At 37.4% G+C, this 16,648-nt stretch overlaps 1 protein-coding gene across 3 annotated transcripts in view; it reads right to left on the reverse strand.

Annotated features, from left to right (window-relative positions):
- The window catches only part of GSK3B (glycogen synthase kinase 3 beta), a 208,073-nt gene extending 191,698 nt beyond the window's left edge, over positions 1–16,375 (reverse strand). For all 3 annotated transcript variants that reach the window (XM_036111758.2, XM_036111756.2, XM_036111759.2), the window contains exon 1: positions 15,375–16,375. In XM_036111758.2, coding sequence (XP_035967651.1) covers positions 15,375–15,462 — 88 coding nt within the window. In that variant the 5' untranslated portion in view covers positions 15,463–16,375. The remainder of the gene's footprint in view (positions 1–15,374) is intronic.
- Positions 16,376–16,648: the final 273 nt, after the last annotated feature.

Genomic DNA, 16,648 nt, shown 5'->3' on the forward strand with positions numbered 1-16,648 from the left:
AACTTTGGTGAAAGTTAGTTAACCACTATAAGCCTCAATTTCCTCAAAGATAATGGGATCTGGCTCAACACTGACTTTGCAGTATGGATTTCAACTATATTTCTTACCCATTTCTTATAGCCACTGTTTTACAGATAGCCTGTATTAATTTTGAAAGCAAAGTATTTGCTCTTAAAGTTTTATAACAAAAAAGTATTTAATATTTTAACTTTACTTGTACATGACTGACAATTGTGTTCTTCTTGGTAAGAAACATTATAAAAAGTGAAAGTTCCTAAGCTTTACCCACAGAAACTTAATTCAATCAATTTCACACAATTTTCCTATTCTCTTTCCAAATTATAAAGGCCACACAGTGCAGGAATTAAGAGAACAAATTCAAAGTATGGTGACAAAATTTGCTGGCTATGTAAGGCCCTCTCAGCTTCAAGTTTACTCATTTATAAACTACATTTGCCTTACCACATTGTGGTAAAGACTGAATGAGATACAAATAAATTGCTTAGTACAGTACAATGACAGTAAGTACTCAAAAGTTTTTTTTTCTTTTATGTGAAGTCTGGTGTCCTGAGTTCAACATGCTGGACCTGTTCTCTACTACCTATAAGATCCTGAATAAATCAATTAAAATATTTTTAACTTAACTTCTTCATCCATTAAATGAAGATAATATTGTCTCAAAGCATTATGAAAGTTAAATGAAAGGATAGTGCTTGGCACACAGTAAATACTCAAAGGGTAACTGAATCTGAATTACTCTTAAGAGCTGGCCTACCATCAATATAGCATCCACAGAAACTCAATACCCATCATAAGCATAAACATTTTTCTCATTAACTTCGTTCCCAACCCTCACTCTCATGGTCCACAGCAGCTCTGCTCATCTCTTCCCTAAACTTTAGAAAGTACACAGGCTTTCTCAGGTATATGTGAAAAATAAAAAGATTTTTTTAATTGGAACACTGCATTTTTAAACAATATTTTACACCTAAATTAATGCTGGTAGCTGACATGCTGTACAATTTACATTGATGCTATATGCAAGGCAGTAGAGTCAGAGAATCCTCTGGTTCTTGGGATCTTCCTTTTCTAAGGACCCCAGGAATTGGTCCATCTGCTCCAATTTTAGAAATCATGACACATACCCTTTACTTTTTACCAGGTATTCATCCTCCACTATGGCAGAAATATAATACTAGAACATTCCTTCTATCCTTTGAACGTACAGTCACTCTCTAATTTTTCTAGAAACTCACAAGAGGCAAATATATATATTAAAGTCTCAAAAGTCTCTCAACAAAGGTTATCCCTGATGTTCAACTGAATTTAAATAGAACTATGCTTTGTTCTTTAGTAACTCCTCTTGGATTTCAAGGAGGGTGTACCAAACAATTGTTACTTAAACAGAGAAAACAAATCTCTTCCATGTCTAAAAATCATGCCCTAGGCCAGTCAAACATCTCACGATGTACACAATCAGTCACAGAGGCAGATACCATGTTGATCAGTAGAATCCAAATTATTACTGACAACATGACTTCTCAAAACCAAATACAGACAGCCAAATTTTACAGCTAGTTAGGAGGTTGGATTATTTAGCAAGAGAGCCCATATTGTTTATTAGTATTTCTCCCTGTTGAATTGATATACTAATACGCCACTACTATATCAAACAAATATTATCTTAGAGACACAAAAAAGGTCCTATAAATTAAAGTTTTCATAAATCCCCACAATACAATTATACATCTAAGTTAATCCATGATGAAAGGGCCTGTTAATATTTAAATATTGTCTCTTTATCTCCTGTAGAATAAGCTACTTGGTGAAAACTGAAAAATTGATTTGGCAGACTTCTTTGATCTAAATCTTCTCTTCTATCCTCACCCACTCCAAATAAAATCCTAGAAGGCTTGTGGGTATTGTAGTGGCTGGATAAGCTCAATGTTTCAAAGGTACTGTGCTCACCAACCAGTGCAACCTAGCACCCAAGTTCTTTCATTCATTCAGCTACCCATCCAAAGAGTTGAGTCATTCAGTGCCAAGCACATAGTATAAAGTGTCTATAATTCTGTGTCTTTATCCTTTCCCAGGTATTGCTCCTTCATTTTTAAATAAAAATTCATATTTAGGGGCGTCTCGGTGGCTCAGTTGGGTAAGCATCTGCCTTCAGCTCAGGTCATGATCCCAGGGTCCTGGGATCAGGCTAGCGTCCAGCTCCCTGCTCAGCAGAGTCTGCTTCTCCCTCTGTCCCTCCCCCTGCTCATGCATGCGTGCGCTCGCTCTCTCACTCTCTCTCATAGATAAAATCTTTTTTCAAAAATTCATATTTAACTTTATAAATTAATTTCCTATATCGAAACTTAAATGTTCCTAGAAATAACAGTGATAGTTTGGTGATCTGGAAACTCTATACCATGTAACTACCATGCATAGTATACACATAACTACCATAACAAATTGCCTTCAACTCAAACATGTATTAAGTGACCCAATTTAAAAGGCACTGTGCTCCACACTGCAGGAAATACAAAGATAAGTAAAATACTCCTTTTGCCACACTCCTTTTGCCTAAAATCCCCTAGGGAGAGACAAAACAAGTTAACCAGAATGCAAGGCAGAATATAAGAAGGGTGATAGAGAGTGCTATAGGAGTTACATGCAAGTGAATTTCATGCCTTGGGGTAAGGCATGGATGGGAATAAGTGGCTGAAGTGGCATTTGAGACTCTGAAAGCTGGGTAGGTCTTTGAAACAGCAAGGGGAGATAATGTATGACAAAAACTATTTAGACTAATAAGATTCCATCAGGGTCAGGACAATCATGGCAATGACAACATTTAACAAACATACCAATAAGAATTCAATATACGTTTTAACAGTTGTGCTAAAATATGGGGAAAAATCATTACCTCCTATAGCAAGCACCTTTCTGAAGAACATAAATCTCTCAACCTCCTTTAATGTGGTATAAAATTTCAAAATTAACTGAAGACATGACTAAAAACAAAACAAAGCAATAAGACATCAATGCAGTATATTTGAACTACATGCATCTTATCTGTTCCTTGAAAATACACTATGATTAAACAGATTGACAACAGTATTACACGATAACACAATTCCTACACAAAATTCTAAACCTACACTGTCCAATAGGATAATCAATAGCAACATGTGGCTACTGAGCTCTTAATATGTGGCTACTCCAAATTAGGATATGCTATAAGTGTAAAATACCCACTAGGTTGTGAAGATTTAGTACCAAAAAAAGAATGTAATATATCTCATTAGCAAATTTTGTATTGATTACATGGTGAAATAATATTGTGGATACACTAGGTTAAATAAAAATATTATTAAAATTAAGTTCACCTGGGGCGCCTGGGTGGCTCAGTAGGTTAAGTGTCTGCCTTCGGCTCAGGTCATGATCCCAGGCTCCTGGGATCAAGCTCTGCATCGGGCTCCCTGCTTGGCAAGGAGCCTGCTTCTCCCTCTCCCTCTGCCCCTCCCCCTGCTTGTGCACGGGCTCTCTCTCTCTCTCTCTGTGTCAAATAAATAAATAAATAAAAGATTAAAAAGAAAGAAAGAAAGAAAATAAAGTTCACCTGTACTTACTCACTCTTTTTAATGTGGCTCCTAGAAAGTTTTATATTACAAATGTGACTCACACCTGTGGCTTACATTGTATTTCTACTGAATAACTCTGGTTTAAACAATTGTTTAATATTAATTTTTTTCAGATTTCTGTACTTGTTTTAGCCTGTTGTTCAGATTTCTGTACTTGTTTTAGCCTGTCGCTTCATGTTGGCATGGTAATCACTTGATCATAATGATATAAAGTAACCTCCCAAACATCTATGCCTCAGTGTCTAGACACTAAAAAGATGAGACATATGCCAAAAAAGTGTGTCAGCTTAACTACTCTTTTTGAGCAAATGTGTAAAAAAACAACCAACAAACAACTTTTCTAGATACATTTACCAAGCAGTTAATTTGGGGGGCACTGTTGGCTGATGTCATGAGATTAAGATAAGTACTCGGTGATACAAAGACATGGGATCCAGGGAAATAGGAGTGGACCCTGAATAGCAATGAAGTCAGGGTGACAGTTATACAGTGGGGCCTGGAGAACTACCAAGCCAGATATCAGCAATAAGATGAGGACTCCAGGAAAGGACAGAGGGTGGAGTAGAATCTAGAGAATCCTTGATAAAATTTGAGGGGTAAAAAAATCAAGATTATGACAATTGCAAACAATATAAGAAAAAATGAAAACAATAAATTGTAAAAAAAAAAATTAAAAGCAAAGGAAATGTGACTGCCACTTTGGGAACAGTTTGATAGTTCCTTAAAATACTTAACAGTTAACCATACAACCTAGCAATTCCACTCCTAGGTATACTTTTATATAGGTATATAAAAGACAGGAAAATCTATGTCCACACAAAAACTTATTCACAAATGTTCACAGCAGTATTATTCATACTAGCCAAAAAGCAGCTAACAATCCAAATGCCCATCAACTGAAGAATAGATAAACAAACGAATGCAATTCCGTATCATGGAATATTATTCAAAAATAAAAAGGAATGAAGTACTGATAAATGCTACAACATAGACGGACACGGAAGACATTATATGAAATAAAAGAAGTCAGTCACAGAAGCCACATATTGTATGATTCCATTCATATGAAATGTTGAGAATAGGCAAATCCATAGAAACAGAAGTAGTTTAGTAGTTACCTACAGCTGGGAGGAAGGAGAATGTGGGGAATGACTACCATTGGATACAGGGTAATAGCACATACAAAGATGTGCTAGTATTAGTTGATAGCTGCTCAACTCTGTAAACATACTAAAACCACAGTACACTTAAAATGAATAAATGTTATGGTACGTGAACGATATCTCAATAAAGCCGTTTTTAAAACACTTTTAAAAGCACACTACCTGCTTCTGCTAAGAATACTGCTTAGTGTCTAGATACTGAGTATTAAGCATTTGAATAATAATTTAAAAAATTATTTAGCTAAAAATAGTTGTATAATTATAACAGCATGCAAGCAAAAGGGGGATAAAGATGAGAATAAATAATATCTATCATAATGAGAAAACAATAAACAATATCAAAAAGTAATTTTAACAAATAGGTAAAAGTATACTAATTAAAAATATGACAAAAACTAATAGAGAAAAACAGCTGTCACAGTTAAGTTTGCTTATGAGAAATAGAAAGGAAAAAGAGAAGAGTGGCTTCCATAAGACTTTCTGCACAATTTGATTTCTTTAAATCGTATGAATGTACTATTTTATAAAAATTAAAAAAAAAAAGACTAGGGAGTGCTTGGTTTAGAAGCAGAATGAAACCGTGCGCTCTTAAAGAGGTAAAAGGCACAGGCTTCATTGACATTGACGCACTCTGCGCCTCTGATCTCTCAAGAGAACAGGTTTTTCTCATCTAAGATGTTAGAAAAATGGAAAGTTAAAGGAAAAATGAATTTCCCTTTGTGTTTTTCTTTACCATGACAAATAAACAACTACTTCCAGCAAGAACGATAATATGTACTTGACGCTATGGATCACTTCTCAAATACACAGAGTAGGAAATATTTTAAATGTACCAAGTGTTCACTGGTTGTGACTATTAACATTTTACCTATTATTGCCAAGAGAAGCACCCTCTCATCTTTGCACTTACTGCCCATCTAACTCACACTCAGTAAAATAAGGGCTTAATAACCTACTATAATAGAAAACATTAACAATTTTCTAGAATTATTGATTTAAATTGTGTTTTAGTTCTTTTTTTTTTTAAAGATTTTATTTATTTATGTGACAGAGAGAGACACAGCGAGAGAGGGAACACAAGCAGGGGAGTGGGAGAGAGAGAAGCAGGCTTCCCGCGGAGCAGGGAGCCCGATGTGGGGCTCGATCCCAGGACCCTGGGATCATGACCTGAGCTGGAGGCAGATGCTTAACGACTGAGCCACCCAGGCGCCCCAAAATTGTGTTTTAATTCTAACACTCTTATGCTAAAGCTGTGTTCATTTAGGTATGTATACACAAAATATAACTCCATAATAGAAATAACGTGTAAAGAATCAGAGTATCTATAGAAGGATTCTTAAGACACTGGGATGCTATCCCCAGGAAAGGGAACTGGTAGTTTAAAAAGCAGAAGCAAGACAAAGACATCACTAAAACCTTGAAAATTTTGAATCACGTGAATAAATTCCATTTTTTAAAGCAAAATATGTAAATAAGACTAGCATGTAATTGTCCATCATACAGCATCCAATTAGTGATATTGTGGTTATTGCTATAATTATAAAATATGATATACCTATATACATACAATTATGTACTATTACTGAAACCCTACCAACTCAAAGCTTCCCCCTTCCCTTTAGAGTTTAATAGTGAAAACTGAAATTCCAATGGGGAACTGCAACAAATACACCTGCAATACTGGCAGTCTGATGCTAGGTATTTATGCCAGCACCACAAATTCTTCAGATGCTGCTTCTACAGACTTAAAAATCTAGGAGTAGCAATTTGACTTAGGTCAGTAACTTCAACACATGTCATGAAGAAAGTGGTTAACTGGGGCGCCTGGGTGCCTCAGTCGTTAAGCGTCTGCCTTCGGCTCAGGTCATGATCCCAGGGCCTGGGATCGAGCCCCACATCGGGATCCCTGCCCATCAGGAAGCCTGCTTCTCCCTCTCCCACTCCCCCTGCTTGTGTTCCCTCTCTCGCTGTGTCTCTCTCTGTCAAATACATAAATAAAATCTTTAAAAAAAAATTTTTTTAAAAAGTGGTTAATCAATTAAAAGGAATTAACTGGGGTGCCTGGGTAGCTCAGCTGGTTGAGCGTCTGACTCTTGATTTCAGCTCAAGTCATGATCTCAGGGTCCTGAGATCGAGCCCTGTGTGGGACTCCATGTGAAGCCTGCTTGAGATTCTCTCTCCCTCTGCCCCTTCCCCTACTTGCGTGCACACGCGCTCTCTAAAAAAAATTAAAAAAATAAAAGCAGCTTTAAAAAAAAAAGAATTAACTAACTTTATGGAATTAGGGTTAAAGGAGTCACATTTTTAAGACAGGTTACCCTTCCGTGGAAAGAAATCTAAAACACCCAACATTTTTTAGTTATGTTAGCCAATGAAGCCCCTAAGAGTCTCTTAGACTTCCAAAAGATGATTGGATTGCCATGATTGTCCTTTTTCTTCAGATCAACAATTAAGATATCCACCTTTTCAAATTCTCATTAACAGGTCTTAAGTATGATTGGTAAAGTTACTAAAAGCTAATCATAATTCATAAAAAAGCTTAAATAACCCCATGCAGTGCCTTCTAAGTATTCCACAGATGGAAGATATGAGGTTAAAATCCAAACAGCAACTCCATAATACCACAAAAGAAAAAGAAAAAAAGACAACAAACCTTAAATCGATAAAATGCTATTGCTGAATAATAAGTTTATCTGGGCTAGCATATTAAAAACTTTTGTACCTTTATCCATATCACTGAAATGCAAACAGAGTTGGTCAACCGGGCAGTGATGACCCATTTCTCTTCCTCATCACTTCAGTGACCAACAAATTAGAGAATGTTTGATGTAGTGAGAAGTTATTACAGAACCCCAGGTATCCTCCTGCCCTTTTAAAAGAAATATAATTTAAACTTCTCTAAGTCAACATTTTGAACAATTATCAGAGTGATTTCCCCCGAAGCTTGTAAGCCTACGTAAGTAATCCCAATATGCTTGCTTTTCCTTCTATTCTTTTAAGGAAGTGTAATGCTTACTATCAGTATCCATTCATTCCCTTCTAATTTGCAATTTTATAAAACCAGACAACTGAATGAATTACAACTATGTGTTAAATAATAATAAAAAATTGTAAATAACAGCCTAAAAACAAACATATGAACAAAGTGTTTGCACCATTTGTCTGGGGATTTCAGATGTTCAGGAGCCTTTTTGGTTTACTTCCTGATTGTCAAATACCAACCAATTCCAAAAAAGGTGATGTTCCAAATAACCCAATTCCATGCTGACGCATAGCTGTTATTCTTTAAAAAACAACAACAACAACAACAAAACCCTGAAGCCTCACAGTTACAACAAATGTCCAACAGACACTTGACTGACTGTATATATATAAAATCACAAAACTACACACACATACACTCATGAAGTTTGCTGTCAAATACTAAGAGGAGGATGAGAACACTTAGAACACTTCACAACCTATAGGAAGAGACAGAAGTAAAAATCCTTAATAGCTTATTTGAAGAATCACATTCTAATATTACCTGGAAATATAAATACACCAGATTTACGTATGAACATCAGTACTTTTCAATTAAAAAAAAAACAGTTCTCTGAACATTAAAAAAATTCCATACATTATTTTTTGACTGGCATAATCCCTAATATTTCCATTTTCATGTTTGTCTTAAGAAGTTTTCCTGAAATCTTAAGAGAATTGACCATTTTTTCAATATAACTGTGAATACTTAAGTACTCTATGTGCTAACAGGCATGCCTGAAACTAATTTCAAAAGCAGTATTAATGAAATTAATGCAAGTCTTACACATACACTGATTATCAATGAAAGACTATCCTAAAAGCAAAAGGCACTTTAGCTTATCTCTGGAATCCAAGTAACAGGTAACAGCATTACAATTCTCTATAACATATACAATTTAGAGCAAGAGCTCTAGAATCAGAATGTCTGGGTTTAATTCTAGCAAAGCAACTTTCTGTCCAAGTAATCTTGGATAAATTGTTACACCTCTCTAAATTTCATTTACCTAATCTATAAAGTATGGATAACAGTATTAGCTAAGTTTGTGGAATTGCTGTAATGATTACACTGAAATATTGCAAATAAAGAATTTGGCAGAATGCTCATTTAGAACACAGTAAACATTCAATAGACATATCACATGTCAATCACATTATTATTTGTGGCCACTTTCTATTAAAGTAACCTATTTATTTTTAGCTTCAAAAGCCTAGGATTTCACGTGATATAATTAAGGATAATGAAAAAGAGTTCTAACATTAGTGCTTTGTACCAGTGTTACCAATATTTTTGCCTGCCTACCCACCTCTCTGACTTTAAGGCATGTCTGTTCAATCCTAGACCTGTAAGTTCATTTAAATTTCACCACCATCTAAAATACAAGTTTCTAGAAAAACAGTTCCTCTTCCATCAGAAATGTTTACTTTTTATTAAATTGATTTCTAGGGACAATCAAGAAATTAATGACTCCAGAATATGTTGAAAAGAGAACATATTAAGGGATTCATATTTTATGCCATTGTTGGCCATGGCACCCTGGAGACAAAAGGAAAAGTTGACTTGGCAGAATTGAAAAACAAAAAAATACACCACTGCCTCAATCTGATCAAACCAGAATGCTTCTAAGAAAACTATTCAATACAAAAATATAAGATTCAACTATTTACAAAATTTTAACTTGCATACCCTTTAAAAGTAGACCTTTCTCCATAAAACATAAGCAAAAGTGGGCAGGGGGATTGTAAACTAAGAACCCAAACCTACAAAGTTTTATCTTTATATTTTATAACAGGCCAAGCTCATTACAGATACAGTATATACTGAAATAATTTTCTGAATGTCCATTATGTGCTAGGTATTAACTCATTTTTAAAAACAGAAAACTCAGTAATAAACCAAATAGAATAAATGTCCCTTTTTAAAATTAATTTAATGGTAGAAATTTTTGGAAAAACAAATTGTTCTCCTTTAACTCTACTGTCAGTTTTTCCTTGTACTATTCACACAGGTCTTTATATGAATATACATTTCTACATCACATTCAACCAATTTCAAATACAATTCACATAACCAAGGAAGATTTGTACAATCCAAGATAGAAGCAAAGACTGCAACCTCTACTCTGAAACCAGTAAACCATAAAAATACCTCTACTCTTGAAATCATTGTTAAGATTCCCTTTCCACCACATCCCTAACCTAAAAATATGCTAGAAAATGATGCTAAATGTTCCAACAAATTCATTTACTTATAGTGATTATGTTTTTAGAACAGTATCTGGGAAATCAGGTTGGTCCTGTTAGTACCAGCATATACTCCAGTCACACCCACGTGCTGTCCCTCCATTCTCCATTGCAGGGTGGAGCATCACAAGAGACACCACAGACTTACAGTTGCCCATCCCCATCCCTATCCCACAATCCCACGAGTCTTAATAAAAAATATGAAACTGTGGCATCAGGTCAGCATATGCCTGTTTCACAGCATTCTCTATAGAGCACACAAAAACAGAGCTCCCCCAGTCTCAGAATCTGCTGCTGACACTTAAAAAACTCTGGCTTCACCAGCCTTGGTGTTTCTCCAAAACAGTATCTCACACCTGCAACTGAGGTCCTAAACAAGGGGCAGACGGCACAGAGTGCAAGAACTGATTTTCATGTGAACTATGCCAGTGAAATGAATGTCACCTCATTTTCTCAATGACATTCCCAATCAGCCATAAATTGATTTGTGAATCTCTGCGTTCCCTTAAAGTTTGTCCTAGTACCTGTGCCTTAAAATCATTTCACAATTAGCATTCTACAGATGCATGCCAACAAGAAAGCATGCAATTCTTATATGAAACTATTAGTGTTTTAACAACTCTGGAAAGGTCTGATCGGGAAAGGAATGAAAACTTAATGAAAGTAAGGCTTTCAGCCTCATACATGAGCTCTCATCCACATAAACATGGATGATCTAGAAATTGGCTAAATTCTAATAACCTAATTTTTAGATGTCACAAGGAAATGAAACTCCCCTGGGAACAGAATAACTCTAAGTTGCCACGTAGTTTTTGGTTTTAATACAATATAACTAAACACTGCACAATAATATGCAACTACTATTAATTATTCTCTCTTCACTAAAAAAAAATTGATGTAAAAAGTTTTATATGAGGAAATAAATGACACTGATTTACTTTCCTCTTTCTAAATCTTATATTTAAAAATTAAACCTAGCCAATTAGCTAAATTTTTGCCAACAGTATACCAAAAGGATTTATTACTAATATTTTAACCAAAATCACCATAGAAAGTCCTTTACCTTCTCTTTTTTGAGTAAAATATTATGCAATTCTACAGGAGGAACTGTATAGCTGCTAACATTTACTTAACAACACTTGCATCTGAATGTGAACCAAAAAGAAACACTGGTTTCACCACAGTAAGTAAAAAAAAAAATACCTGAAATATACAAATATACAGGCATCTGTTAAGCGCCTGACTCTTGGTTTGGGCTCAGGTCCTGATCTCAGGGTCGTGAGATTGAGCCCCATTTCGGGCTCTGCCCTCAACATGGAGTCTGCTTGAGTTTCTCTCTCCCTGTCCCTCTGCCCCTCCTGCTCGTGCTCTCCCTCTCTCTAAATAAATCTTTAAAATAAATAAACAAACAAACAAACTTGGGATGAATGCTTAACTCAACCAAAAAGGCAAAAAATATCTATTATAAAATCAACTTTTAATTTCTGCTGGAGCCTCCACAAACCAAATAAAGACTGCTATTATTACTATTACTATCATTATTTTTTTTTTTTAAAGATTTTATTTATTTGACAGAGAGAGAGAGCGAGAGAGGGAACACAAGCAGGGGGAGTGGGAGAGGGAGAAGCAGGCTTCCCGCTGAGCAGAGAGCCTGATGTGGGGCTCGATCCCAGGACCCTGGGATCATGACCTGAGCCGAAGGCAGACGCTTAACGACTGAGCCACCCAGGCGCCCCTATTACTATCATTATTTTAAGTTTACCTAAGAATAATCATTATTTATGAAAAACAGGTTTTAAACGTACCAAAGATTAAATTAAAGGCTATTTAAAATATCTAGTTTTGGGGCGACCTGGGTGGCTCAGTTGGTTAAGTGTCTGCCTTTGACTCAGGTCATGATCCCAGAGTCCTGGGATAGAGCCCCATGTCCAGCACCCTGCTCCCCAGGAAGCCTGCTTCTCCCTCTCCCTCAGCCCTGCAGCTCCCCCTGCTTGTGCTCTCTCTCTCCCTCTCTCTGTCAAATAAATAAATAAAATCTTTATAAAAAAACAAAATAAAATATCTAAAGTTTCTACATCACAGTTTAATCCAAAAAATATTTCCACTGTTTTTTGATAAATTACCATGGAACTGCTATAACTAGGGTCAAGGGTGAGGCTTTTGAATCTACATAAAAAATTTCTTTTTTAAGACTTTAATAGAAAGCATTTAAATAAAAACCATTAGTTTACTGCTCCCAAAAATAAATCTAACATTTTTAAGTGAAGAAAAATTAGAAACTATGCAGTTAATAGACTGTAAAGTTAAATATCATTGCCAGTAACCAAATGCTGTCTGCTGAACTTCAAGGGAACCTATAGTACATTAAATTTTTAAAAAGTGAACTCATCTACCTTCTCATCTCAGCACTTTCTCAACTTTCCCATTACAATCGACAATATAACTCAGCAGTCAAGTCTTCCAGACCAACAACATAAGAATTTATTTTTAACTCCTGACTCCTTCCCAAATATTCCCCTTCGATCCAATCCAAAATCCTGCCAGTTCATTATTCACACTATCTCTCAAATGTGTTATTTTCATAACATTTTCACATTTTATTTAATACTTCTTCATGTTCACAACATACCCTACTATCTCCCTGAAAGGGCTCTAATGTCTACTGTAATCCATTAACCCAGCTGCCCAAATCACCTTCCAATATCTGTTCACCAATCTACAGTAAATCCCAATCTCTCTTGAATGACAACCAAACTCTTACAGGCCCCCTCTGCCCTCCATCAGCTATGGTTAACACATTTCCCAAACTATCTCTTCTTATTATCCTACTTAGGCCCCTTTAACTCAGATTTACCAACTTGCTTGGTAAGTACAAAAATCATCTAACTGCCACACAAAAATCACCACCTCTGTGCTTCTGTTCATTCCTTCCATCTAGAAACCTTTATGCTTCTCAATTCAAGCGACTGCCTCCTTTAACACCTGTCTTAAAACACGTCTCTGCAGGAAGTCCTTCCTCTCCAACCCAGAGGCCTCACACCCCTGTATTCTTCATCCCTCTGAACAAAGCTTTCTACTTGTATTTATACTCTTGCATTCATCATGATATTGTTTTCATAGTTTGTCCCATAACCTGCCTCTACGACTAAATGATAAGCTTTTGAGGCCAAGGACTTTAATTTCTTTATATATTTCTCTCTTGAACAGGGGTCCCTTAGAACAGTAGCACTGTAACAAATGTTTAATGATACCCTTTTTATTCTAAAATGTCCTTAAAGTCAAGGTTGTCAAAAACACAAAATTTGCATTGAACTCCAATTTTTTAAATGTTAAGTTGATCTATATGAGAATAGAAAATTAAACACTTTAACCTATGCACTTTACAAGAGTTACTCCATCCTCAGTCAACAACCACATTACCAAGAATTAAGGAATCATTTTCAAAGAAAATAACAGAAACAAAATGAAAAGTCCAAAAACTTAACATTATAAGCTATTCTATTTTGCTCTCTGAAATTGATCTAATAAAATAATTACCTAAAATTGATTTCAAGTGGTTTTTAAACTATATTACCAAGATGAAAAACATACAAACACTCCAGTACAAGAGGCTCTTAAGTACCTATTATAAGATTTGCCTCATCATAGCTGAAAATTACCCCAGAATTTTAAAATATTCCTTTCAAATGACCCCATGAAGTGCTTAGAAAGCTTGACTCTTCTCTGAAAAATGCATCATCAGCTCCCCTCTTCACATACCCAGCATTCTGTACTAGTCACAAAAATAAATAATAAATAACTTTTAAAACTGATCTGCCATTCAGCTACTACCTTAGACTACCCTGTTTCAGGCAAGTCCAAAAGAGAACATGAATTGAAATCCTGAGCTCAATTAAAAATGATAATTTTAGGTTGCTTAAGGATATAATCAATGTCACATAACAGCATGTATATATTTTTTAAAAATCTCAGTTCTTCAGTTCTCTCCTTCTCCTAGGCAACAAAATAGTTTTTCTTTGCCCTCACTGTGCCCCTTTCTCGAGAAATAAGGAAACAATGTAGATAGTTTTGTCAAATTCTGGAAGTATGGTTTAAATAAGCTGTCACTAAATACCACATAAACATATCTACAAATACAGATACTTTGGAAGAGTAGATACTTAGTATCCCAAACACCTCAAGAACACAGGCTATTTAGCACAAATCTGGTACAAAAGTACAGTCTAGCAACAACCCTAAACACAAGCTCAAATATCCCTATTATATTCAGGACTACAGCCTTCTGCAAAAGCTATGACAGAAAGGTCTAAATCCATATTGTTATAACTAAACCCATAGTTTTATCTAAATGTGGCAGGAAACCAATGCAAGAGTATTTTAAATAGTCCTAAGAAGGGACCCTTGAACTCTAGATCATTTAACAAGTGCTGAATGCGATGGCACCCCAAAACTGAACTTAATGATGAGTCAGTGACAATTAACATTCAACTTAGTATCTGGCAACATGACAATACAAACCTCAATCAAAACTTGGACCTACTTCCAAGTTACCTTTTGATTATACATAAATTATATAGTGGTAAATTGGTAATGTCAAAACGGGAAGGTTAAGAGATAACATTAAATCATGTGTCCAATTAAAACAATGCCTGTAGCGATACTACTGCTACTGGGTCTCTACCAGCTCCCACCGACCCTTTCTAAAGGGAGAACTCAAGGCTCCCCTCCAAACGTGAATGCTAGGTACTGAGCAAGTTCATCTCTGGATTAAGAACAAATACTTTGTAATCACACAGGCAAGAAACAAATGTTAGGAAGACTGTGACATTTAGCCTTTCTAGCAAGTATACAAAACTATGATAACCCCTGAGACCTGAGCCAAATAAAATAACCCTCATTTCAAAAGACACATACTCTGCAAATGTACATAACGATTTGAATCGTCTTGTCCTTCTCTTTATTCGAAAGGATGAGCAAGTAAATACTTTCATCACTATTTTAACATGGAAATACTCAAGCACTTGATAAAGCTGACTACCAACAGCACAAAAAGTATAAGAAAAGAAACAAGTTTCAAATCAAATCATCCAAACAAAAAGCATATTCTCTCAATTCAAGGTTAATGAGACCGGGGGAGGTGATATGGGAGGAGGAAAGAGGGAGCTGCCTCATCCTTGACTGAGACAGGTTTTTGCCCTTTTCCACCACCTCTGATTATTATTAGCAGGAGGTTTAATATTTTAAGATCCTGGTTAGTAAAGGCTTTTTATCTTAAGGATGAGGTGGAGAAGGGGTGTAAAATAAAATCAATACTCACTGCTAACTTTCATGCTGCCAAAAGCTGAAGGCTGCTGCACTGGCTTGCAGCTCTCCGCAAAGGAGGTGGTTCTGGGCCGCCCTGACATGATCACTCTGTTCCCGGATCACCCTCTTTTCCTTCCTTCCTCCTTGTCTTCCTTTTGTTTTATGTTGGGGTGTTAGGTTAATGATAAATGCAGCATTAAGTTTTCCCACAAGAAGATTTAAAAAAAAAAAAAAAAAAGACTTCGTCCTCTTGGCTTTTCACTCCTTTTGTACAGCTATAAAAAAAAACGAGCGATGTATTTCTCCTTCAAGACAGATCAGTATGGATATTTAACATATAGATGATGTGGGGCTGAAAAAAAAAATATAATTCTTTCCCCTCCCCTTCCTTGGAGGGGAAAAAGGGAGGGGGGAGTCTTAAAAAAAATATATCACGTGAAACGGGGGCAAATACTTGATTGAAAATAAGTACTTTGAATATTATATTTTCCTCGGGGATTTTTTTTCCGAGTCAATGAAGAAGGGAAGCGGCGGAAGGATCACGAGTCTCACGCTTGAAAAGAAGGGGGGATGGGAAGGAGGGAGGGTGAGGGAGGGGGTGGCTCGGAGATGCGACGGGAAACGCTGCGGCTCCGGCAGCGGCGGGATCCGGCGGGCTGACGGCGGGGGCCCGGCGAACTGGAGGGAGGCAGAGTCGCGAGTCAGTCAGAGGCGGGCGGTGGCGGCGGCTCCTCTTCTCATTGCGCCAGGAGCAGCTGCAGGCGGCGGCTGGATCCAGCGGCCATGGCGGCGGCTGTGGCGGAGGCAGCTCCCTTCAGACCCCAGGCAGCGGATCCTCGACTGCTCCCCATACGCCGGGGACATGGGAACCCGGCAACCGCTTCCGTCCCTTGGGGCCCCCTCCCCCGTCCGCGGCACCAGCGCGGCCGCCCTCCCGCCCCTCGCCTCTGCTCGGTGCCCGCTCAGGAAGTGTCCGCGCTTTGCCCCCAGCCCGGAGCCCTGTCAGCGGCTGCGGGGCCGGCTCCTCCTCGCTTCCTTCCTTCCTTCCTTTGTCACTCGGCCCGGGCGGCGGCGGCGGTGGCGGCGGCGGCAGCACAAGCCTGCATTCGCCCGGGTCGGGGGCTGCTCTGTGTGAGGAGTGCCGTCTGCGCAGCCGCCTAGCTCTTCCCCACTCCCCCTCCCCCCTCCTACTCGTCCTCCGCCTCCTTCCTCCCCCACCCAGCCTTACACCGCCCAGCGCCCCGCCACCCGCGTAACAGGCGTCTGGGAATCGCCGGCCGAGGTCCG

Source organism: Halichoerus grypus, chromosome 1 (genome assembly GCF_964656455.1).
Source record: "Halichoerus grypus chromosome 1, mHalGry1.hap1.1, whole genome shotgun sequence".
Classification (NCBI taxonomy): domain Eukaryota; kingdom Metazoa; phylum Chordata; class Mammalia; order Carnivora; family Phocidae; genus Halichoerus; species Halichoerus grypus.